Here is a 27,006-nt window from a genome sequence, read left to right as displayed (position 1 = left end):
TGTCTGGCAGGACTTGTTTTTGACAAATCCATGTTGGCTTCGAGTAATCACGGCATTGTTGTCAAGGTGCTTCCAGATGGATTGCTTTATCATCTGCTCTAGAATTTTCCCAGGGATTGATGTCAGACTGACTGGTCTGTAGTTTCCAGGTTGCTCCTTTTTACCCTTTTTGAAGATAGGGACCACATTAGCCCTCCTCCAGTCATCTGGCACTTCCTCCATGATTTCTTGAAGAGAATAGACAGCAGTTCTGAGAGTTCTTCTGCCAGTTCCTTTATTACTCTAGGATGCAGTTCATCTGGCCCTGGAGATCTGAAACTCATTCAAAGTAATTAGGTGTTCCTTGACCATATGCCTATCGATCTCAAGCTGCAATCCTGCCCCTTCAGCCTGTACTTTGCCTTTGCCAGGGGGGTCATAAACCCTCTTTTGGGAGAAGACTGAGCCAAAGTAGGAATTGAGCACCTCTGTCTTTTCCTTCTTATCTGTTATCATTTTGCCATCCTTATTTAATAGCTGAACAACCATTTCTTTCCTCTTTCTTTTACTATGCACGTAGCTGAAGAAAGCCTTTTTGGGTTTTTTTAGCATCTCTCGCTAACCTCAGCTCATTCTCAGCTTTAGCCTTCCTGACACCATCCCTACAATTCTGTGCTTCCTGCCTGTACTCTTTCTTTGTTACTTGGCCTTCTTTCCACTTCCTATATGTGTCCTTTTTTGTTTTCAGGTCATCCCTAAGCTTTTTGTGAAGCCACATTGGCTTCTTCTGTTGTCTTCCACGTTTTCTTCTTGTTGGAATTGTTTGTGATTGTGCCCTGAGAATTTCCTTTTTTAAAAGCTCCCACCCATCTTGGACTCCTTTTCTTGTTAGTGTCGCTTGCCATGGGACCTTACTTATTATTGTTCTGAGTTTATTAAAATCAGCTTTCCTAAAATCCAGAATATGCATTTGAATGCACTCGGCTTTTGCTTCCCTTAGAACCAAGAACTCAAGTACAACATGGTCGCTTTCCCCCAGAGTTCCTGTAACTGCTACTTTATCCACTAAGTCATCTCTGTTGGTTAGGATCAAGTCAAGGATAGCCAATCCTCTAGTTCCTTCCTCTACTTTCTGTAGGAGGAAGTTATCGCCACACAAGTCAGGAATTTCCTGGAGGGGCCATGTTTTGCAGAATTTGTCTCCCAGCAAATATCGGGGAAATGGAAGTCCCCCATTACTACATTGGCTATTTGCTTTTCAAAAGTTTCATCCTCGTCTTCTCCTTGATTGGGTGGCCGGTAGTAGACTTCAGGCACCACGTTCCTTTTATTCTTTGCTCCATTTATTTTAACCCAGATGCGCTCGATGGGGCTACCAAGCTCATCCTCCTGTATTTCTGTGCAGAGATAAGTATTTTTTCACATATAGTGCAACCCCACCTCCCTTTCTGTTCCTCCTGTTCTTTTTGAACAAGTTATATCCTTCAATTGCTGTATTCCAGTCATGGGAATCATCCCACCAAGTCTCAGTTATACCTATCAGGTCATAATTTCCCTCCTGTATTAAGAGTTGAAGTTGGTTCTGTTTGTTTCCCATACTCTGGGCATTAGTATATAGACATCGAAGACCATGTGCATCACAGTCTGGCTTTCTTCCTACATGTTTGTGAAGACTATTATTGGGCGCTATTAGAGCTGTTCTCTCCGTTGCTGTGCATGAGCCTTCATCCATTGTTACCCCCAACTTTACGTCTCCCTTCCCCTTAGGATTCAGTTTAAAGCCCTCCTGATGAAGTTCTTCATGCTGTGGCCAAACACATTCTTCCCAGCCTTTGTGAGGTGCAACACGTCCCTTTCCATCTTCCATCTTCCACAGTCCATCTTCCAAGAAGTATAGCCCGTGGTCCCAGAATCTAAATCTCTCTCTTCGGCACCGCCTTCATAGCCAGTCATTCACCCGGAGTATTTTTCTTTCCCTTTCTATCCATCTTCTAACTTTTAAACTATTTATATTGTATTTAATGTTTTAACTTCTGTAAACCGCCCAGATAGCTTTGTCTATGGGGTGGTATAGAAATGTAAATAATAATAATAATAATAATAATAATAATAATAATAATAATAATGCTGCTGCTGCTGCTGCTGCTGCTGCTTGTATACTGCTTAATATCTTAAGATCTCAGACAGAGTAGTCCTATGGTCTCAGGAGAGTGTCCCAAAGACCATAGGATTTTCTGGATTCCCCCTCCCAAGACCGTAGACACCGCTATGACTTTTGAAGGGGGACTACATGATCCAGTCCCTCCCCCTCCCCCTTGCCCTTTCCCTTGCCTCCTCCCAGCAGCTGCGGAAAGAACTGCAGTTCCTGCTTTCCGAGGTCACAAAAACAGTCTTGGGGGATGTTGTAGAGGTGAAAAAATGGGTGTTCTGGTAGCCAGGGAGGGGAGGGGAGAGGAGAGCCCAAATATAAACATTCCTATGGACTCTCCAGCCCCACCCCTGTGTCTCCTCTAGACAGGCTTAAAGGCCCTTATGGGGGGGGGGGAATTAAAGTGGGACAGAGAGGCGAAAATCTGTTGCACCTCCCGTCTTGCTGGCAGCAGCCCAGGCGGACATAGGATACTTGGAAGACCCCAAGATTGGAGGCTTCCACCTTGCAGGTGTCAACCATATATATACAGTATAAAACCAATATCAAAACTGTAAGAACAATAACAACAACTAATGTTTTAAAACATTACAACAAGACAGTAATAAACAGGGCGGTGTTATAATTCATTACAAGTCAGGGAAAGCCTGTGTAAACAAATATGTCTTCAAGACGTAGTCAAAGCTTGCCATTTATTTTGCCTCTCAAACAATGCATGGGGGGGTGATCCAGAGGGTGGGTGCACAAACATGCCTCTTTGCTTTCTAGCAGTTTCCCTGTGTATATTCTGAGGAGGTAGGACAATATCCCATCAATTGCAGCTTTCAAATAGTAATGATGAGTCGTGTGGGTTCCCATTGTAGATTTTTGGAAGATTAACCAGGACAGGAAAACACACTTTAGAGGGATATTAATTTCATAGTTATCCAGAACTGAGAATAGGATGAGATGGACTGGATAGGCAGCTTCAGAGGTGGCAAAATTTATGTGATACCTTATTGGCAGCTGAATTTGTGATACATTATGTGGTTTGATTATTACAGTCTACCATGGATCGTTGTGTGTGTGGTTCTAAAAGTATGTTTTCTGCATATGCAGTTTTTCCTCTTGAGGCTGAGAACTGTTCTTTAAGTTAGGTATGTGCACAGAGAGAAATGACTCCTCACTTTGAGGGCATAAGAGGGGGTAAATCTTGAGCTATTTCAGTAGGGGAAATCAGGTGACCTAGGGTTTTGTGCAAGGTTCCTAAATCCTTTTTTTTCAAACAGGGCTGGTCCAGATGTAATGCTGCTGATACTTGCTTCTTAATCAAAGTTAAGGCAAAAGGAAGTTAAAACCTATGGGAAAGGAGCCATGTCCTATTCCTAGTTTTTTAACCAGCTTTATGAGAGTAGTCCCTTTACTTGTTGTGCATTATTCCTTAGTGAAAAGTTATCATTTAAGCATATATTAGCTTCCGACTTCCACATTCTTGCTCACTATGGCAAGTGTGCTGCTGCCCCCTTTTGTGTGTCCATCCTTCCTCCCCAGCTTGAAGCTGCAGAGGCAGGTGGGGATCATCCTAGTAGTGGCACATGATCCCTCCCCCTGCATCTTCCCCTGCTCCACATTTGGGAGGAAGGCGGGGGAGGAGGCATGTGCATTGGCCACTGCATGGCCAAGGTACTTGGAGCATCTTGGTCACATAGAACCAAACTGGCAAGCCCCTCAGCTCTAGAGTAGGATAGGGTGGTGGGGGGCTTCCTTCACTCCTGCTTAGCAGAAATGTTCTGAGCACCTCCACTGAGCATCAGCCAAAGTCAGCCCTCTTTTCCTCAGGAATGGCGAGGGGCTTGCTTGGCTGCTGCTTAGCAGCCACAGAAGTACGCTGAACACTTCTGCCAAGCCGGGGCAGTAACCTGGCAATTATGGTTTTTGGCCTCGCTACCAAATCCAGCCAAAGATTTTGGACCCCTGGCTAAGTTGACTGCAGCAATAAACATAAAGGTCAAGAACAGGAAAGGGATTTCACGACACAGTGCAGATATTACTGTATTCTAGGGATTTCGGAGAAATCCGGAACAGATTCAAATGAGTTCAGATTTCTGTGAATCCAACCTGTGTATTCTGCAACGGACCAGCTTTTTCCGAGGCATGTGGACTTGTGAACTCGTTTTTTTTTAACTTTTGGGGGGACTTTGCGCAAGTGTGCATTAGCAAGCAAACAAAAAATGTACAAAAAAATCTAAATTCATCAGTGAGCAGATGATGGAACTAGAAACACCTGACAATATGCAAAACACAGATGGTTTAACAAAATCCATACAAACCTACTCTGATACTGGATTGCTGGATTTGAATAGAATAACACATGAACATCAGTGCTGCCATAATGTTCCAGATAATGATTTGTCAGAAGGCATGACATAGATGTAAAAAAGCTAGCATATCAATAGTAGTAATCAATAATGAAACCAGGACAAAGGTGTTAGAGGGCTTCATTGTAAAAGCAGAAAGAAAAGATGTAAAGATTGATTTTTCTAACAGTGAGACTCAAACATGAGCATGATGGGCAGTGTGGTGATAAATGCTGGAAAATGATTAACTTGTTTTTATTGAACCAGCAGAAGAAAGGAAAACATAATACTGAAGTGCCTTTCAGTGCTTATGTACCATTGCACAACTTCCTACACAATTTCTATGAAACTCATATAAAGGTCTCAGTAGAATGGCATGCATATATTTCATCTATATTTGATATTAATTATAGTATTATAGTTAATATTAAATTAATACTTTAATACTAAAATATGCTTATGGCACTCTTTATAATAGGGGTGGGGAACCTGTGGCTTTCCAGATTATGTTGGCGTACAAGTCCCATAATCTCTGACAATTGGCCATGCTGTTTGGGCTGATGGGAGATGGAATTCAAGAACATCTGGAGGGCCAGAGGTGCCTCACTCCTGCTTTATACCATGCCTTTATTAGATCTTAGGTGACCAGACTTCATTCTGCTTTCCAACCTGAATAGGCATATTTCCCTTTTTTGGTTCTAATGTATGAGTAATTTCTACCGCAGGCAGGTATATTCAGGGCTATAGAGAAATAGGTGATCTTGCACAGCCATCAGAGTATGTTCATTTAACTACGGTGCATTTAGGAAACATTTTGTAATTATCTACACACAAAATTTAAATAAAGTAAGCTTGATGTGGAATTATAATTCACTTTCAACACCTGGGTGATTAAGTACATTGTGTGTATATATATTCTGCTATATGGGGCTTGTTTTATACACCTGTTAAAATCATTTTTTAAAAAATCCTAAAGCTGCTATTGTCTAATTATTATTATTTTTTAAATAAGGTAGGCTAAAATGTATGTTTGTACTAACTAAAAGATGAGGAGGTGGAATAAATACGGTGCTAAAACCAACTGTAATGGCTTTTATATATTAATGTATTAAGGGGTTTTAAAAGTCAACCTTTAAATTTGCTCTGAATTGAATTTTTCATGCAATTGCTATTGCATGAATATTTCTTAAAAAGTAGGTGAAAAGACATCTTAGAGCAAATTAAAAGATCAGTTAAGAAAAACACACTGATAAAAAGATATCAAATAGAAAGTATGCCAAAGTGGAGATGCTTGGCAGTAGGCTCACCACCATACCCTGAATGTCACTGCATGTGTCAAAACCACATTCTGTCTCTTAAAGACAGAAGAGTAATTTACACCTGCAGAGATTGTCTACTTTTTCAGCTTTGGGGAATGGGGAATGATTTTCTGCCATGTAAAAAAAGGGAGAACATGAGATAGTAATGATTCGATAACAACATCATGTAGAATCCCTGTAAAGTCTGAGTGAACAAAGCATGGAAGTATGGAAGCACCTATGTGCTGGAATACAGTACAGAGTGGCAAATACAACTTTATAAGTTTGTGGTTTTATTGTTTTACAGTCAATTCTTTTTTATGCTGTGACCTGATTTATAATGCAAACTAATGACAAAGTTGTGTCAGTGATAAAGACTGGAGTCTTATGGACTCCAGTGCATCAAACCAGCAATATATAGGATAGGGAATAAGTTCCCAGTGCTGAAGGCCCACTAAGTTCTTTCCTCCAGCACTGGGCCTGATTGTACTGCCAACATAGAAGGAGCTAATGGAACTACTGTTGTCAGCAGCTGCCTCCAGCCTTTGCTGCAGCACAACTGAAAGTATCCAATTTCCATCCTTGATAGAACCGTATAGCCAGCACAGGCCTGTACAAGCATCTGTAGTTTCCTGGGGTCAGTTTTTCATGACGGTTTTTCATTGTCAGTTTGGATTGTGCCCCAATCAGTGCACTCTGGGAGCTGCAGAGCCCAACAAATGCTTGTTCTGAATATGTATTGCTTTCAGGATGAGAGGAGCAACTATTAGGTCAGAGATGAGGATCTGAATCCTGGATGCCAGGCACAAGGGATGCCTGAATCCTGGATGCCAGGCACAAGGGATGCCTGAATCCTGGATGTCAGGCACTCCTAGATCCATTCTTGTCGCTGGAGCACCAGCTGGACTCCATGGTCCGGAGTACTTGGGGCCAGCTTCAGCTGATCCACCAGCCTTTCCTGGACAGAGATAACGGAGCCAGAGTAGTGCATGCACTCATAACTTCCCAATTAGATCACTGCAGTGCACTTTACATGGAGCTGCTCTTGTCGACGATTTGGAAGTTGCAGGTAATGCAAAATGCAGCAGCTAAACTGCTGCCCGGAACATCAAGTAAAGATCATATAATGCCAGTTTTAAAGGAATTGCACTGGTTGCCAATACACTTCTGGTTGGAATTCAAGGTGCTGGTGATGACATTTAAAGCCCTAAGCAGCTTGGAACCTCGATATTTGAGGGAGTACCTCTCCCTATATATGCCTGCCTGAGGACTGAGATCTGTTGAATGGGCTATCTTCTGCGCCCCACCAGTGCAAGACATACACTATGGCGGAATGAGGGCGAGGACCTTTTCCGCTGTGGCATCCCGGTTGCGAAATGCCCTCCTTGGAGAACTAATTGTTGCAGTTGTTGGTTTAGTTTCAGTGCCAAGTTAAAACATGGCTTTTCACCAAAACCTTTGAAGGCTAACTGAATTCTCTAAAGTTGCACACTGTTTTAACTGTTTTATTGGTTTAGGTTTTCTAATTGGTATTAGCTTGTTTAATGGTTTAATATGGTTTTAGCTGTTTAAATTATTCATTGTTTTATACTGTTTAAATTTATTTTATCTGTACGCCATCCAGAGATCTTAATGATATAGGGTAGGATACAAATGTTTTAAATAAATAAAATAAATAATAAATACTTGTACTCTAATAAGGCAAGTCACTTTGTGCTCTGTCTCTGTTTTAAGCACTGAGCTCATGAAATACGTTTTTGTGCTTTAATATGCATTGCAGGAAAGCATCATGTATAATTTTCAAATGAAGTTGTTTCCAGTACATAAATGCCCACCGTGTATTGTTCCTCTTGCATCCTGAAGTCTCACAAAAAATTAGATTCATCGTAAACTTAGCAAGAAAGATTATTGGAGTTTTTCATTAAAAACCCCCCACTAGATATCCTCCAACTTTCAGTAATAAATGTATTCTGAAAATAATTTATTTTTCTCAGTATGAAATAGTATGGAAAGTTTTCTTCATTTTCCTTGATTTTGTGAGAAAAAGAATCTTAGAAGTTCTTTGTGCCCTTTAAATGCCACATAGTTTTGTTCAATAATTCCTGCTCTAGTTCCAGGATCTCTAATAGTTCACCACTGAGCAGCCCAGGCATTTTGTGATTAATCCACTTTCTTAACTCTCTCAAAACGTTGATTTCTCATTTGGTCACAATCTATGAATGTTGTAAGTATTTTTCTTTTTCCCTGTAGTAGCTATTTGATGGGAAAGATTCTTGGTTTGTGCATGAAACTAGTTGAAATTTCAATTTGTGCATTATGCCGGTACAGACCATTAGATGAGAATGAAATGCATTTTAGTGTTCTATAAACAATCTTACATAACTGTGCTGCAGCCTGAAGGTGATGTCAGCATAGAACAATTTAGAAAATACATTGGGCAGTATCCAACAAGAAATGAGCACTAGCGTAAATTACATTGCACTAGCATAAGGCACCTCTAGCACAATGGAAATAGTGTTTGCTGGTGTGATGGGATTTCCTGGAAAATCCATTGTGCCAGCAAATGCTATTGGCATTGCACTAGAAATCTCTTACTCTAGTACAGTGGCATTTACCTTAGTGCTTGTATCTTATTGGATGCTTCCCACATTTTTCATATTTTCCATTTGCGGTATCTGGAGGAAATAGTGACTTTCGTGTAGAAGGATATTTATTTCTTATAGTCATGTAGAGATAGTAATACTATATATTTCCCACCTTTTTTCTCTTTTCAAGCACACTGATTTATGTCAGTACATGGACAAACATCCAGGAGGACTTCATCCAGACAATGTGAAGGTAGGACATGACTTCTCAAACCAACATTATGACATTAGGCTTGTTTTTGAGAGAGAGATTATATAGTGTTAATGCAAATAGATTAGTCCTACACTGAAGAAAACTGCCAAAAATACTATGTAAACTGGCCTTTCAATAATTAGAAATCTTCTTGAGTACAGAAAAATATATTTATTTTTAATTGTGTTTGTCGCTTCTTGTAAGGCGGATCTTAACAAACATAGCAAAATGTAGCTATTTGTTATTTGAATATGAGCAGGAGACGTGATCTGGCTACCTGCTGGGAAATCAGCCAAATTATTTTAGCATAAAGTGGAATCTAATTATTTATGCAGCCTATGTCTTGGAGGCCACCCAGGTAATATTTGTATAGATGTCTTGTGCTTTAATGCTCTTCAGCAATGAAAGTATCAGAAGAAGTGCTATATATCACACAACGTATGTTGCAGATTTGTATGTGCGGCTGTGTTGTAAGTTTATCCATGTTCAGATCTTACGTTGTAATTTCTAAGCTGCTGCTAGATAGTTTCATTACATTATAAGGGCATATTAATATTTTATTAAAAATAGGAATAAATGTATTTTTCTTTTTAAAAAATATATTGTATTGCTCTAGATTAATTTCTGTTTCTGCAGTGTAATAATTGGGATTGCTAGAAGCAGTCATGTGAGTCCATGCATGTGGAAACATTAACACTAGAATATCACTTTTCTGGGAACAATGCGCTGAGCATTATAATGCAGAGATTGGGGATTCTGCTTCAGCCTGTATGCCTGAAAATGTATATATGGGTAATCTGTTCCCTATGTGTGTGCACATTTGTAGAATTACTATGAGAAGATATGCTAAATCTTTTCAGGTGTTTCCCCCTCCCCCATGTGATAAAAATCTTGTGAAAGTGGGACTGTGCTCTCTGCTGTTATGTTCTTGTTGCTTCCTCTCTGTTATGTTCTCGTTGCTCAGCTCCATTGTCCTCCACACACTGGAGGAGTAATTCCTGGAGTGGTAAGTCTGCTCTACTCATGTTGGTTCACTCTCAATTTAGAACCGTGATCATGCAGAGTTCTAAATCACATGGGAAGCTTACATAATTTTCAAAAGCAAATTGCCCTGGTTTTGGGGGGGAGGGGGGTGTCTCTTCAACAAACACAAGCCTAAACCTGCCTTAAGTGTATAGAACCAGTCAGGGCCAGCCCTACCATCAGGCAGAGTGAGGCAGTTGCTTCAGGCGGAAGATGCGGGGAGGTGGCAGCAAAACGTTGGAGGAGAGAGCCCCACACCCCTAAGCTAACTTGCTGCCTTATGGTGTGAAGAAGGATGCTGTCCCATTTCCTGTGTTGAAGAAAGTTACAGCTACCTGCCCAGTCAGCCTTTGTACATGGAATGGGAGTGGGCACCATCTTCTCCTTTGGCTCAGGCATCAAAATGTCTTGGGCCAGCCCTGGAACCAATTGACCTCTAAGAGTGGTGAGCCATATGCCTTCAGAAGATAACAAATGTGCAAGCTCTTAAGCATTTTTCTGCAGTTTGTAAAAAACCAAACAAACAGAAGCTACCAAAAAGTTATTGTGATGCTTTTAACATATTATAATAGTGCAGTTTCAGCTGTAGTTTGGCAACCTTGAACATTTTGGTAACCATGCCTGTGGGTTTTTTTTTAATAAAAGTAAACAGTGCATTTTCATTTGGCCCAGCACTGAGTGCATAGAAACAGAAACCTCCTTTATTATTAGCCTAGTTTCTTGGGGACACCTCTGTTCTAATTAGCAATCCATTTTTATTTCTCATTTTCCATCTGAAAGTAATGGATTCCCCTAGGGCTTACTTGCAGAAAAATAATTGCAGGTGAAATTTTCTTCTGACATAGTTTCAGCACAATTCTGTGAAGGCCATGTATTGTAATAACTGAAATGATTCTGAATTTTAATAACTTTCTTACTTTTTGCATACCAATCAAATAATATTTAAAACAAGCATTTAAAAAAGATATTGTAGCTTTTACTTGTATAATACAAAATTATTATGCTAATTTTCTTGACAGTTAATTTGGCGTGCATGTTTCAAGCATTATCAAAACCATACAGAAACTGCTATATTGTACCATATGTAAAGTACTCCAATTCTTAAAATTTAGACCAAATTGGTGTACATGTGTAGTCATACCATACAGCGGTCCAGCTTGGATGTAATGGGAAAGCATGTCTTCCTACTGTGTGAATGAGTTGTGGCGAACCTTTGATTTGTGCACTTTCCCCTCTCTTTGTGCACTAGTGGACAAGAATGAAAACATCCACATCATATTCCTGTGGGATATGAAGTTGGGGAACTCTGGCTTAACTATAGTTAGTGAGAATAAGCTAGGTTCCAAAACCATGATTTGATCCTGGCTTGTTCTCACTAACCTTAGTTTAAACAAACTACAGTTTCCACAAAAGAGGAAGAGAGTGAAATAGAAACCATGGTTTCCTGTTATGTCTGAACCAGGCTCATGTGTGTATAAGTAGACACTATTTTACTAGTGTCTTCATACTACAGTCATTTTATTAGTGTTTTCGTATCATTCTCCTAGCATTTTCTCTCAAAATCAGAAGCACAGTTTACATCATAAACAAAGCTTGAAACATCTCAGTAGAAGTGCTCCCAACTGTGCAGGTTGGTTGGATATATATACACGAATGGCCATAGCCAAAGAGCTCAGTCTTGAAGTTTTAAAATTATTATTTTTTACTGTACACTGGGCTTTTGCCCAGGCTATTCAATTTGTCATCCTGAGTGGCACATAAAACATGAGAAATGGATTGAAGATGCTGGACAGCACATACGGGGAGAGCAATCCTATGGCCACTAGACACTGTCTACAGGGCCACAGGATTTTTCTATTTACTGGTTCCATGCTTGTAGACAGTGCTCTGAGCTCCGAGCCAGGAAACCATGCTCCCCACCCCACCCCCTTGTAGTCTGCGCAGGGAGAACCATAGCGGCTGTCTCTCCGTGCTCTGTTTTATGAGCACGGAGAGGGCAAAAGGGGATGTTTCCAGTGGAGGGGAGGAGACTGTGGAAGCTCCTTTATGATGCTTCCTATGGGGTCTCCACTCCTTTTCCCACCTCAGTGAAGCCCTAGGTAGTGTGTCTAGCCAAGAATGCAGAGTGAGCAGAGCACAGAGAAGAGGATCCTCTCCGTGTTCCACCCAACCTGCATTGGGTAGGCATCAGCCTCCGAGTTCGGAGGCTGACATCTATCTCAGTAGGATTGCACCCTTAAATTTCCTACTCTAGAGTTTTGTATCTCAGCCAGTACAGGTGCACCTTACTAAGGCCACATATTTTTGTTGCCATTCTAGTATCTTCATTCTCATTTAGATGAGTTTTTGTAAAGGTAACAATATTTAAAGGTTAGATGTTTAAAAGATGTAAAGCTTGCAGCTAAGAATTGACTAGTTAATTCAAATCACAATTAATTAATTAATTAATTAATTACATTTCTATCCTGCCATTTTTCCTCTTTAAGGAACCCAAGGCGGCGTATGTAATCGTCCTCCTCCCCATTTTATTCTCACAACAACAACCCTGTGAGGTAGGTTGGGCTGAGAGTCTGTAACTGGTCCAAAGTCACCCAGTGAGTTTCCATGGCTGAGTGGGGACTAGAACCCGGATCTCCCGGCTCCCAATCCAACACCCTAGCCACTATACCACACTGGTTCTCACTCTGTGAAATACCGCCTCTCCTCTGCTTTTTGGCCTTCATTATTGCTTAGGTTACCAGAATAAATAGTTAAGCTAACATAAAAATAGAATAAAATACTAGCAAAAAGGATAATAGGAATGGTTCAGTCATGCATTCTGAAAGCTCTGCAGAACTAGATGGCTGCAATGACCCTTCTAAAAGTCTGAAGGAAACCCTGGCAGCTCTCCCTAAGGACAGAGTTCCACAGAATGTGCAACTCAGCTGCAAAAGGACTTGCTCCTTGTGTCCATTGATCTGATCTCTGAACATATATGAATATGGAACAGAGGATTCATTTGACTTGAAAAAATGGGAAAGCTGATAGAGGACAACAATCTGATCCTAGGAAGTCCCACTAGACAGGACCTTCCACCAACCAGTCCGCACAGTTTAAGTCTTGACAATGCTGACCACTGTGTTCCACAAGCAGACAGCATAAGCCCTATTTGAATACCACCAGATAATTCAAGCAGACAAGAGTTGCTTGCTACAGGGGAGGTTGTATGTGGACTGGGTTAGTATGTGTTAGTTTCTTCGAAAACAAAAAAGAAATAGGATTGTTGTAATAAAATTGTGGAAAGATTTGTTTTAAAAAAGCTATTAGCATACATTTGGTGCTTGCTATCAAAATTCTTTTGTCTCACATGTTTCTCTGTCATGAACATTATCCCTTAACTAATGGTTACATTGCCTATCTGTTCTTGAGAAATGGAAAACTTCAGAAGTTAATGATCAATTTGGAAATTAACAACCAGAAGAAAAGCCTTAGGGTATTTGTCATCTTATAAATATTTATATTTTAAAGGCATAAGTAATTATATTTGAAATTACCCGAAAGCAATGAGGTGTTGGAAATTATTCAGAATATGGGAGTAGTTTGTTAACATTTATTATGCATCTTTTCTCATTTGAGTAAAACGTAGTCTTTTAATATTTGAAATATGTCTGTGAAAATATATGTGAAGCATAATCTTTCCAGGCAACAGTATTTCAACAAATCTTGCTATTTAAATTAATGGCTTAATGGAGGGCTTAGTAGTATACCTGCTTGTTTTATTGTAAGCAAGAAAAATAGATAAAGGGGAGAACATCTTCCTGAAACTCCTAATGTATATTCATGCGTAACCTTTTCCAAGATAATTGACACATAGCATTCAAGATACATATTGCTCTTCATATTTCAGTAGAACTGAATAATTTTAATATATTCTACCAATTTTCCAATGCTTGTGGAAAATAACATTGATATGTTACATTTTCTACATCATAGTACATGGCTATAAACAGATTTTATTCTACACCTGTGTATGTGTATGGCTTAATGCTATAACCTACTGTTTTCATGGACTGACTTACAAAACATGATCATTTATGTATGTGGGTGGAAGTGTTACACTGGGATAGGTAATCCATGCAGTCTTTTTAGCGCTGCATCAGTGGACAGGACTCAACAGAAATCAAGGATCCTTTCCAGAAATGCTAGACATGTTATGTTTGCTTTTGTAAATGTTTATATGATCACTTTACAAATCTATCCATATACACAGAGCTCTGTGTTGGAAGTCCTGAGAGGAACATTTCTGAAATGTCTACCATTGCCACAGAGGTTAATGTCAGTGGTGTAGGGCTGGATTTTCCCATTAATTACAGTGGATATGCTAAACAGGATTATTTGTCATTTAATGTAGTTGATAAGTTACAGTTTTCTATTACTCTTCAGAGGACAAGCAGGTGCAGAGAAGGGTAGGATAATGTTATGCTAAATTAAGGTTGTCTGTTTCAGATGGCATTGAGAATCGATTTTTAAATAAGCCTTTCTGGTGATTAGACATTGAATTTGTCATCAGGATTTTACCATGCTTATTTTATCTCCTCTAGTTAGATATTAATGAATTAAAGTATGCATAAACATGAACATTAAATAAAAATACTCTCTCCAATTATTGAGCATTGCTTGCTTCATGAACCATCCTTTTGGTACTCTGAACCTGGTGAAATGTATACGCAGTATTCTCGTAACGGGGCTTGCATCTATCAAGAGGTCATTTTTTTAATATGAAGGATTTTTTAAAGAATGAAAATGGAAAATAGTGCATACTGTGTTTTTAGAAATATCCGTTCTGAAAGAGCTATTGATTATGAAGAAGTGTAGAAGGGGCCTTTTAACTTGATTAAGTGGGAAGGTCCCTTACTTATATTAGCTACTAAGATTATCACAATAGTTAACAGATCAGGACAGTGTGTTATCCCACTAATTAAGCATACTCTGTCATCATTACTAATAACTTCAGTACTGTGAAAGGAACAGCAAAGATAAAAAAGAACATCAAAGAAAACAAACTCACTAGTTAATGCTTTAGAATCCATTTTCACTATTAAGATTATATAGAAGTATAAATGTGTTCTTTTGGAAACTGAAAGACCTTTGTCTTGTGGTCTCATTGTGGGATGTTTACGTATGAAAATGTCCGTAAACGAATTAGGGGAGGAGAGCTTTTCTGTGGAAGCAGTTTGACCTCTGTCGCTAAACCTATAAGAATATAGTTCTGATAAGAGTTCAAAATCCTGGCAAGTCCTACCAATCAGTCCTGGGAAGTCTATAGGAGCAGCTTTTACTGAAATAAAGCTGTTTCTTATATAACCCAACATCCGGCCTTGACAGTTATTCTTCCACTGTGATAAAATTGCCTTTTTTGTTCCTGGAGATATGATAACACAACTTTGTGAGTTGTGATGTCTTCCATTAGAAATGAGAAATCCTAACGTTTTGATTGTCTGGAGAAAAAAAGCATTTGAACTTCCTGTAAATTTCCATTCCTGGGTTCCTGGCTCCTGAGGTAGTCTTTTCTTCTGGGATGAAGAAAAGCAGTTAATCTCCAGGGCATGTGCAAGGCACATTATCTCTTGTGCAAGGCACAACCCTTTTAGAGGACAGATAGATCAAAAGAGGAGATACATGTAAAATAAGTTTCCTCCAACCACCCAGAATGCCCAGTGGTGAAGTAGGGATCTGTACCCAGATTATTCAGTAATAGTGCACCATGCTACCAACTAAATTGTATTGGGCTGGATTGCACGATTGCCACAGCCCACAATAGCTTATTTAAGCCATGGCAGGTTGTAGTGCATGCTGGTGGCCATTTTGAATATTGAAGCTGCAGAAGTTGGTCACCATGGCTTATTGTGATGTCTGAACCCGGCGCAGGGTGGGTTGTTGGTGTGTAGCTAACCACTCACAATCCTAAAACAGCCCACGGGTTGTGGTTGATTTGTTAACCACACCAACAACCTACCCTTGCCAGATTCTAATGTCACAATAAGCCATGGCAATCACCCACCACAGCTTCAATATTCACAGTGGCCACCGGCACGCCCTGCAACCCATTGTGGCTTAAATAAGCCATAGTGGGTTGAGGTGATCATGCAAACTAGGTCATTGGCTCTCGGCAGGGTGCCATGTCAGGCTAGACATGCCCGTGGGAAGTATAGTGGGAATCTGCCACTTGGCCAAAAAAACAGTTTCTCAATCTTTTTTGCTCTACCAGACGGGGTGTGTGTGTTCGAGATTGCTAGAAAGTTCTTTTTCATGGTCTCTGTGCATCACACATATGGGCTGTGCACCTGCGTGGAGCCTCAGTTCAGGAAACTTCTATAGCTGAGAATTTTTGGCAGCAACCTTTTCCCCACCGTCCCAGTGCGCATGTCTGTAGGGGGTTCCCACTTATTCCCTCAGTTCTTTCGAGCACCATTGTGGTAGCCTTGTGAGGGAAGTTCTCTTGTGCTCAGTTTATCTGAGAGTATTTTACAAGCTGAGGTTTATTCTTTATTTCTGTTCTATCAACATCTTTCTATCTTACTGTCCTGCATTGTTTTTATTTGTATTGGGTTTTTCACAACCTTGCGATCACCCTTAAGGCATATGGCCCTTAAGATGTCATTTAGGGAGCGTGTCCATTGGGAAGCCAAGTTACTGCTGTCAAACGGGCATTCTGTTTGCCTTTTCTGCCTTGGAAAAGGCCAAGTTGTTGAGGCTGGGCCTCATTGCCAAGCCTTTTGGGAAAGGCGAGGTGAAACTCTTCTGACTGGCTGAAAACTACGCTCTGGACACGTGCGTTGGAAGCTGTTGAGGAGCCAAAAGGTATAGCAGAAATGCCAATCTCACCCTCAGACAATTTGCCTGCTGCGCAGGAGCCTGCTCCAGTATTGGGGTCATTGTCCCCTCAACGTCATACTCCCCCTACTATAAAAGATCCTCCTACTCTGGGCCGATCTTTGACATTTTCACTGGCTAAAGAACGAATAAAAAAAGCTAAAGCTTCGAAACAGGCTTCGTGTGTCTTCTTTGGAGCTGAAAATGAAGAAGAAAAAGAGTTCTTAAAAGGTCGGATGACCTTACTTGGGATCAAGCATGCCCCTCGGGTTCCTCTGCTCTTCCTGACTCTGCATGAGCAACTCAGGATTGAGAGCGACCTCCACAATTGGCCGCGTCTCCCAGCACTCCAACTCGTGATAAAGTGTGTCTCTTGCCTCTGACCGCTCCACCTGCTTCTTTTCTGGCATCTCAGGATCAACAATGACCTTCAGTCCCAGCTGCATCTCCCACTGCTCCACTGATGCCTCAGGGTCAAACACAGGCCCCTGTGCCATCAACCGTACTTGCTGCCCGACCATTGTTATTTTCGCTGATGAATCCAGGGTTGGATGTGGTGAATCCAACCCTGGTAGGGGAGCCTATTCTGATTACATCGACATTGGAGGGTGAGATCCAAGATCTGTCCCCAATGGGTCCACCACCTCATCGCTACAGGCTGGAAGAGTTCAGCATGAGTTGTGCTCAGTGCCAGATTTGATCTACTCGGTCGCTTCTTCTAACAGAGGTCATGTCCCTAGTTTTTATAAGCAGAGCCGCTATCGAGACAGGTCCAAATCTCTCTCCATGACTAGGAGAGACATTCAGCTTGGGACTCTTTACGGGGACCCCAGGATTGGGTTGAACACCATGATGATCCTTACAGTCCATACTACCCCCCTTGCCATCCTGATCCGCCTTACTGGGGAGGAAATGGTTACCGACAACATCTGTTGGCTATGGTGTCAAGATCTCTGGATCGCGAAGACACTTTTCATGCTTGACTCCAACTGCACCACCTGTTTGACCGCAGCTGGAGATGGCAAAGTTGCAGATCACCTTTGTCTGTTCTACTGCAGCTGCAAACTGTGCAGTTGCAGACCGTCCTGCCTACGAGCCAGCTGTCAGCCAAGTTACAGTCACTTCCCCAATCTCATATTGGTGATGCCTCATCACTTTCCCACAAGGAGGGAGAGAAACAGGCTTTACATCAGATTCCACTGGAGGAATCTCCGCTTTCTAGTATGGAAGGCTATCAATTCAACACCCATGTTTCAGTCTTCCTGCTCTTTATCCATCTCCTCACCTGATGTGCTTCAAATGAAGCCATCTCCCCGTTCCTATCTCAAAGGCTAGAGATTGCTGCCATTTTGCCCTTGCCATATTCCAGCCCTCTGCCTCATAAGCAAAAGGGAGAAATTCCTTGCTCAGGGAAAGGAGGAACACAGAACTTCCCTTCCTTTCAATTTTGTTCTTACCTGATATTTTTAATTTTAACTTACTTTGGACTTCTGTGCACTCATTTGTCATGCTCCAACACTGTGCTTCATGAGGAGAATGAAAGAAAAGAGGTAGCTGCTTTCTCAGGAGGGGATGGAGACAGCGGTGCCATTCTCCTCCATATAATGCTCCGATAGAGTTTCAGATATGTTCTCTAGCTTCTACCAAAAGGGAAGCTCAAGCTGTGTGTTCTAGTTGTAAAATGGCTGAGGCCTAGATCCTCTCTACAGTTAGCTCCCAACAGCCATCTTAAGCCCTATCACAAGGGGCTGTTTCTTCCCACTTCTCATTATGAGGCAGATGGCCCTTCCTCCAGCGGGACTGTCCAGCAAGACTCCTGCAGTTTTTTCCACGGTCCGGCTCTGCACATCATGAGGGGAAAGGGCAGCTGCTTTCTTAGAAGAGGAAAGATCGGAAGCAGCCATCTTTCCTCCAAGTGCCTACTCCTTTGTTCCCTTCCTGCTGCCTAGTAAGGGGGTGGGGGTAGAGAGCAAATATGTCCCTTTTTCCTTTCAGCAGAAAAGCAAAAACAAGAAGTGGCTCTGGGTGTCACAGGGAAATGAAGATGGTGGGTGCAGCTATCTTGAGCTTGGTTCCACAGCAGCCAGAGTACCCAGTTTGCAAAATTAGAAAAAAAAGAAAAGGAAGCTTACATTTTTTTGTATGTAAGGTGAGGTTTTCCTGGGTGAAAGTAGGGATCACCTGATTATAGTTGTATTTATGTTTCAGTATTTGTCCACCCTGGGTGAGAGACAGGGGTTAGGGGGCTTTGTGTGCTAGAGCTGCTTCTTCTGCCCAGGGTGGGAGCCTGTGGGAGCTAGAAGTGGGATTCCTTCTGGGTGAGAGCCAGGAGACAGAAGTGTTTGCAGCACTCCAGATGGGAGATGGAATGAGCATGAATTAGTGGAAGTAGGTTTGAATGGAACATGTTTTATTTCTATATGTTGCTTGGTGGGTTGGCAACCCTACATGTGACCAGTGGTTGACTATAACCACAAGCTACTAATTGTGATTGTTGGCTATGTGTGACTGATTGGATGAATGGAGTGTATGAGTTTTTGAATGGTTGTGACTTGGAGCAGCAGGAGATATGGCAGGGGGAGGGGGTTGGGACATCAAAGTAGAATGGGTTACAGAGGTTTATACACTGTTCCCCTTCTACCCCCTCTCCCCTAGCTCTCATGTCCCTGATAGCTCATCCACTGAGCCCTCCTGTTTTGCAGTGCTGCTATTTAATGCCAGGTCTGTCCACAATAAGACCACACTCATTCATGATTTCATTGTGGGTGAGAAGGCTAACCTGGCATATATTACTAAAACTTGGGTGGGAGAGCTGGGTAGCGTTGGTCAGACTCAGCTCTGGCCACCTGGGTACTCAGTGCAGCACCAACATAGGCTGGAGGACCTGGGGGGTAGGAGTCACTGTGGTTTACAGAACTTACATCTCTCTCACCAGGAAACCACTCCGCCTTGGATTAGGCCTTGAGGGCCTGCACCTGATGTTGGGCCATAGAGACAGATTGGGGAAGCTGCTGGTGTACTGCCCACCCAGCTGCCCAGTGACCTTCCTGATCAGGTTGGCAGAGGAGGAACCCAGGACAGTGGTTCTGGGTGACTTTAACTTCCTTAAAGTTAAGCTGAGGCTGTCTTTAGAGCTCCAGCTTGGGACTTCATGGCCTCCATGACAACCATGGGGCTGTCTGTTTGTTATCGGCCCTGCACATCAAGCAGGGCATACTCTTGATTTGGTTTTCACTCCAAGCTGTGAGATGAGTAATCTGAAAGTTAGAGGGGTCCAAGTTAACCCCATTGTCATGATCAGACCATTTTCTGGTGAGATTTGAACTTACAGAATTACTTGCCTCCTGCAGAGGTAGGGATCCATTTGGATGGTCCACCCCAGGAGACTGATGGGATCCAATGGATTTCTGAAAGCTGTTTGGGATTTTCCAGTGGAGAGAGCTGGTGATCCAGCTGAGACCCTTGTCTCATCATAGAACAGTGAGATACAGAGGGCCATCAACTTGAGGGTGCTGTTGCGCTCATGTCCTGCTTGTGGTTTCCTAGTTGACAGCTGGTTGGCCACTATGTGAACAGAATGCTGGAGTAGATGGATCCTTAGTCTGACCTAGCATGGTTCTTATGTTCTTATGCACCTGAGTCCCCTCTCCAGAGCTGTAGAGCCCGCTCTGCCCCCTGGTATACTCGGGCACTGCTGTCAGTGAAACAGGCTGGATGTCTGCTAGAGCGCAAATGGCGTAAGACTCGAAGTGAAGATGCCCGAGCATACTCTAAAGCACATAATCGTGCCTATTACATGATGGTGAGGGCAATAAAGAAGGCTTATTTTGCTGCCTCCATTGTGTCCTCGAGTAGCAGTCCAATGGAGTTCTTTGGTCTGGGAGCTGTTAACATTCTCCCCAGCAAATGGGGCCCTTATCCCCGCAAGGACCCGCTGTGGCCTTTGAGGACAAAATCGCTGGCCTCGGCAGTGAACTTGATGCTGTTGTTAGTGCAGGTCCAGTTGAAGTGTCTGACACCACCATCTGCCTAATTTTGTGGGATCAGTTTTAGTGCTGCAGCCTGATGACATGGACAAGGTGCTTGCAGCAATATGGCTGACCATGTGCCTTCTCAATCTTTGCCCCTCCTGGCTAATAAAACTAGCCGACGGTGTTTGACCAGGTGGGTCCAGGCAGTGGTAAAGGCTTCCCTGCGGGAAGGGGTGGTTACTGCTGTCCTTAAGGAGGCATAGTGCGACCACCCTGAAGAAGCCCACTCTAGACCCAATGGTATTAGACAACTACTGCCCAGTCACAAATACCCCTTTCTTAGGGAAGGTACTTGAGAGGGTTATGGCAGAGCAACTGCAGGCACTCTTGGGGGATACTGATTATCTAGACCCATTCCAGTCTGGGTTTCGACCTGGTTATGGGACTGAATCAGGTTGCCCTGATGGTTGACCTTTATTGAGAGAGGGGCAAGGGGAGTGCAACCCTGCTAATTCTACTCCATCTCTCATAGCTTTTGATACCGTCAACCATGGTATCCTCCGGGATCGACTGCATGGGATGGGCATTGGAGGCACTGTGTTACAGTGATTCCAGTCTTACCTGCAGGGTCAATTTCAAAGAGTAACAGTGGGTGACCATTTCTTGGCCAGTTGGCATTTGAGCTGTGGGGTTCCTCAGGGTACCATTCTGTCCCAAGTGTTGTTTAACATCTATATGAAGCTGCTGGGACCAGCCATTAGGGGATTTGGAGCCAAGAGCCGTCAGTATGCTGATGACATGCAGCTCTATCTCCCTGTGACATCTGAATCAAGAGAGGCTGTTCAAGTCCTGGATCGGTGCCTAGATTCAGTAAGGGGCTGGATGAGGGCCAATAAACTGAAGCTGAATCCTGGCAAGGCAGAAGCCCTGTGAGTGAGGATTTCCCAAGTCTGGGAGATAGGCTCATTGCCTGTTCTGGATGGGATTGCACTTCCTTTGAAAGATCAGGTTCGTAGCCCAGGGGTATTCTAGATCCATCACTGTTGCTGGAGGCCCAAGTGGTCATGGCAGCTTGGAGTGCCTTTTACCAGCTTCGGCTGGTTCGCCTACGGCCTCTCCTAGACAAGGATAGCTTGGCCACAGCGGTAAAGGTGCTAGTAACCTCCAGACTGGATTACTGCAATGCACCCTGTGTGAGACCGCCCTTAAGGCCGCTCTGGAAGTGGAACTAGTGCAGAATGCAGCAGCTTGGCTGTTGTCAGGAGCTGCCCCTTTTCAGCATGCAACTCCTTTGTTAAGGCAACTACACTGGCTGCCTATTCGCTACCAGGTCAGATTTAAGGGTTTGCTACTAGTGTATAAAGCCCTAACCAACTTGGGACCAAGATACCTGAGAGAGTGCCTTCTTCCTTATCAACCTGCCTGGTCACTGAGGTCATCAGAAGGCATGCTCCTGGAGGTTCCTCATGGACCTATGGCCCAATTGGAGTCCACCTAAAGAAGAGCCTTCAATGTGGTGGCCTCCTGAAAACATCTTTATTTCAAGAAGCCTTCCTTGACTGACCAGCCATGGTTTTTATCGGTATTCTGTTTTTTAAAAAATATTTTTTTAATATGGAATTTTATTCTTTTATCTTTTTATCTTTTATTGTTCACTGCTCTGGAATCTGTCTAGATGTGGAGTGGTATATATATAAATGTTGTAAACAATACATTTCCTGTGGCAGAACTAACATAATCTGCTAAAACATAGCTTTCCATATCACTTTCCCATTTTCTGTCCCCTTTAATCCTGAACTAATTATAAGTGCAGTGAGCGGGATTCAAAGGCTGCTGAAAACTCCTTTAAACATTCATTCATTTCTTTCATTTCTATACCGTCCAATATCCAAAGCTCTTTCAGTGGTTCACAAAAATAAAAAATCAAAATACTACATAAAAAACCATAATATAAATTTTTTTACCTATAAAAAATGAAACAATTAAAACAGCTAAAGACAGTTAACAATACAATACTAGGACCTGATACAACAGCTGACATAAGCAGGAGATATTTCAGTCTGTCTGCAATATGTAATCTGAAGGGAAATTGGAAAAAATCTAGTTCTTGTTGAGAGAGCTGATGTGTCTTTATTGAAGAAATTGTTGATTTTAATGTGCTTGCCCTTACATTTTAATCATTGCTAACACATTGATATCACACTCCATAAACCTCTAAATTGGTTTGACCTTCATTATGTCACCATCCCCCAAGACTCATTATTGGAAAGCAGTGCCTCAGTTAAAGTGCAGTTGTCAAGGCAAAACAGCAAAAGCATGCTTTTTGTGTGACTATTACACGCAGTCTTTCAAACACTTTATTTGGGTGGTTTTAAAGAAGGATTTAAGTCCTTGAAAGAGGACTGAATTAGCTTGATTTTCAGTTTATATTTTCAAATGCTATAACACTAACATAACCTGAATATATTTCTATTTCCCCTGTTCTTGACTTGATGCCATTGATGTAGTGCTTTCTGAAACTTCCAGAATGCTTCAAAGTGATCATATTGCTTTAAACCCATATGGGTCGTATGGTACTAGTACCCTAAAACATCAGGCTATAATTGTTTGTTCTTCTTTTAAATATTTTTAATAACTAATCAAGGCAAATTCTTGTATCATTTTGTTACACAGAGCTCCCTATCCCGCTTCAGATAGTGATGAGTATTGTAAGTCACTTTGAGGGACTGAAGCTGCTCCCACAGAGCCCACTTACCTCCCCCCTACTCCCCAAAACTCATTTAGAGCTAGAGATTTCATTCTACATGCTCTAGCTTTGAAAAAGACATTGGGCACTCTCTCACCTATCAGTGGAGAAATGGTTATGCTTTATCACCCTTTCCGCAAAGAACTTCATAGCTATGTTTCCTCTGCCTTTTCAGAGCTGTATCAAATGTGAATAATTTCTTCTATGGAAATAATTAATGGAGAGGAAAAATAACACAAAAACTGAGTGTAGACAGACGTGTAGGGTCACCATACATAATTTACTGTATATGCATTTAACATACATTACTGTGGAGCTGTATCTAGTCATAGCTTCCACAGATTTCCCTGCAGTGAAGGTTATGTATGCAGTAATATCACATGTGATGACCTGTGCATGATTTGAATGCTTTTTGCTACATGAAAGTGATACCCATGTAGGAAGTTATCACCAAGCTCATTTGAAGTGGGCCTTGAGGTTGCACAGTAGTAAATCAAACAGGCTTTTATAAGTGTGGAAATGGGGAAAAACAGCACCAAATGGCTAAGATTAAGAAGGCCAAGGGCTGATCATTAATAAAGAAAAGTGCTTCTTTTTGTTTGCTATAGGAAGCTTCCTCCAGTTTTTCCTATTACATGAGCAGAGAAAGCAGCCAGCATCCTGCAGGTTCCTAAAACTACTGGATGCTGAGGGGACTACCACTGTCTCTTCCTTTTTGACAGAACGGCTGGGAGAGGGACAAGGAGGAAACTGAAAGACATGTCTCTGTGTTTAATGGAATCCTGCTGCATTTGCATGATCTGCTCCAGAATTCCTTCCCTAGTGATGCAAACAATATTTGCCTCGCTAGGAAATATTGGTAGAGAATGATTTAAAATCCTTGGAGAAATGTAGCATTCTTTGTGAATTAAGGAAGTGGGTGTACACGTTTCCTTCTCTAGAATTCCTTCATTCTTCCTTTTCCTTTCTCTTATCTGTGGGATGCCCTGGCTATTATCACTAGAGTTTTCCAGCAAAACTGAGCGAGATTATTTTGAGCTGTGCTAGGAGCATAGTGACCTGCCCTTTGCCATCATCATTATCAAACAATTACACCTTCTTCGATGACAGTTTGAAGCTCATATTGTCTAGGCGTGTCAGCTATGCTTCACTTGAGATCACCTGAGCTTACTTGAGTTTTCTCAGTGATGACTGCACAGAAAGATGGCATTGACCAAATGAGGCCACTCCCCCATCCCACCCATCCCTGTGAAACCTGAAGCGTTAAATAAAAATTATTCACTGGATGAAGAATTAAAATTTGGCAACAACATACACCTCACTGTATTGTAGTTAATGTTAACATGGGAGACACAGCGGGCATATTAGGGCTGCTTTCATCAAGTGGCCAACTCTGTACAGTACTGTGTTGTTTGAAGTTATGCCGTTGTTGTTGTTGTTGATTACATTTCTATACCGCCCAATAGCCAAAGCTGTCTGGGTGGTTTACAAAGATTAAAAACATTAAAAATACAATATACAGAGATTAAAAGCCATGTCACTTCCATTTTTGGTATAGCACCTAACATAATATTGTACAGTATTTGTGCTATATAAATATTTGGTAATAGTATTCCAGCAAACTAGACATTCTTCTGGTTTTCACATTAAAAAATAATTCAAATGCTAGGCCACTGCGCATATGACCCACTGGCTCGCAGCCCAGTCTAGCCCCACTCATCTCTTGGATTCAGATATTGCCAAGGTTTAGGGTTACATTTCTTTTGTGGATCCTGGTGTGTGTAGGGGGAGTTGTTTCAACAGTCCCTGGTCAGGAACTGCAAGGACTGTGCGTCCTATTCCCTGGCTGTGAGGTTTTGTCAGAAAAGTATTTTTCGTAATATATAATCTAAATTTAAAGATGTATAATATCAAACTTCGTGCCATCTTTTCAAAATTGCTTGTGTCAAAAATGCCAACAGAAGGATGGGGGTGGTTAGATTATTTTCCTTTAATTTACATTTTTTACTCATTGCCCTTGTATATCCTCAGTATCTTGTTAGCCTTGGAAGATGCTTTTTTAATATTGTGTGTGCACACAAAGGAGAAAGGAAATTTAATTAAATCTCTTCAGCTTCAGTAACATGACATTTCTGTACTTTCATGTCACCCTTTATTCTCTTCCATAATCAGATTTCACAATTTCATACAGGTGCTGGGTGGGTAGCTAATTAGGAAGTATTTCATGTCAGTATATTGATTCTGAGGATTTCTAATGATCTAATACACCAACACAAACAAGAAGGCATCACTGTTTGCAAATAGCTCAACTACTGGGTAAACTACATTTTCTCATGTTGCTGGTATCTGTTATACTATAAATTAGAATTTCTCTTGTTTGGTAATAATAATGTGAAAACTATTTTACAGAAGATTTATTACTGCCTTAAGAACTGGCGTGCTGAAGTAACTCTTCTGAAATCAGCAATGAGCAATAATAGCATTTTTGCCAGCATGCAAGACTAATATTTGTTGGTTTTTTTAGAAGTGCTTTCATAGGAGATTTGAAATTCTAATAAAATATAAAGTGCATGTTGAGTTTCTGGATATGTTCTCAGAACATATCTAATCCCATAGTCTGCCTGTCTTGAAAAGTACTGTGCATCAGTAAAGAAGCCTGCTTTGGTCACATTTTGAGGTGTTTTTTAAAAAATAAATAAATCTTGTGTAAAGTATTTGAGAATAAAAAGTCTTTGGGTGTTTATATATTATTTCCTTTTTCACTTCCTTCTTCAGTTTTTCTTTGTCTTGGCACTGAGTTCATGTGCTTCCTTCCTTTCATATGCTGTTGTTTGATATAATTAGTAATACACATCTGTCTTCAGGCTGCCATCTAATCTCTAAGGCCATATGGGTAAACAGAATATAATTGTGGCATCATAGGGATTGATTCTTCTGTTTGTAGTTATTGTCGATTGTTGAAGCAGGTAAATATAGTTGGATGCAGTGAATAAAATGTTTCTTATTTTCCTACATGTTCATTGTTGTTCAAAAGTTCTGTTTTATCAATCATACCTGTAGCAAACCTGCAAGGAACTGTTTCACCCATATGCAAACACCCTGCTTTTTGTGTAGGAAGCCAATTCACTACATATAAGTATTAATAAAGATAATGTTTTCCCCTCTTTTTCAGTTATTTTTATTTCAATTGCTGCGAGGACTTTCGTACATCCACCAGCGTTACATTTTGCACAGGGACCTGAAACCCCAAAACCTTCTGATCAGTGACACTGGGGAGTTGAAGCTGGCAGATTTTGGTAGGAAAGCAATTAATTACAAGATTTATTTTATAATGATGTGGGAAATGTCAAGAGATTGTTTCAGCAATTTTCATTTTAGTCACAAGTTGACTGTGGCCCCCATAATGGTAGATAAAATGAAACAGTTAGAAAGTAAATACCTCATATCCTAGTAAATGATAAAAGAAATTTGCAAGATAGAAAAACCTTCCACATTAAACCCAACTCAATACTAGGGGGAATGTTTGAATACATAGTTGGGGGCATCCTCGGTATGACCACAGGATTTAAGTTGAAGGAAATAATACGTTATAGCAGATAGGTATTAACCTTTTTCTGAAAGGTTATGGGATTAGGGTTATATAAATTTATTTCAGTATCCATTCCACTGGGAAAATAACCAAGCATTTAAGCATATATACAATGTTGCTTGATCGTCTCATCATTGGGGGCTAGTCCTTTCCAGCAATACTATATTCGTACTGCCAATAGAGTGTTGGGTTCTCTGTCACTTTTTAAAATTATGTTTAATAAAA

At 41.3% G+C, this 27,006-nt stretch overlaps 1 protein-coding gene across 3 annotated transcripts in view; it reads left to right on the top strand.

Annotated features, from left to right (window-relative positions):
* CDK14 (cyclin dependent kinase 14) overlaps nucleotides 1–27,006 on the top strand; it is a 389,160-nt gene that overhangs the window by 181,581 nt on the left and 180,573 nt on the right. For all 3 annotated transcript variants that reach the window (XM_084858927.1, XM_084858928.1, XM_084858929.1), the window contains exons 7-8: nucleotides 8,538–8,600; nucleotides 26,365–26,488. In XM_084858927.1, coding sequence (XP_084715053.1) covers nucleotides 8,538–8,600; nucleotides 26,365–26,488 — 187 coding nt within the window. The remainder of the gene's footprint in view (nucleotides 1–8,537; nucleotides 8,601–26,364; nucleotides 26,489–27,006) is intronic.

The sequence above is a fragment of the Heloderma suspectum genome, chromosome 5, assembly GCF_057233095.1.
Source record: "Heloderma suspectum isolate Gila_16-S chromosome 5, 16-S_ref, whole genome shotgun sequence".
NCBI classification, from domain to species: Eukaryota; Metazoa; Chordata; class Lepidosauria; order Squamata; family Helodermatidae; genus Heloderma; species Heloderma suspectum.
Note: the sequence above shows the minus strand (reverse complement) of the source record. Positions and strands in the feature narration are given on the sequence as shown.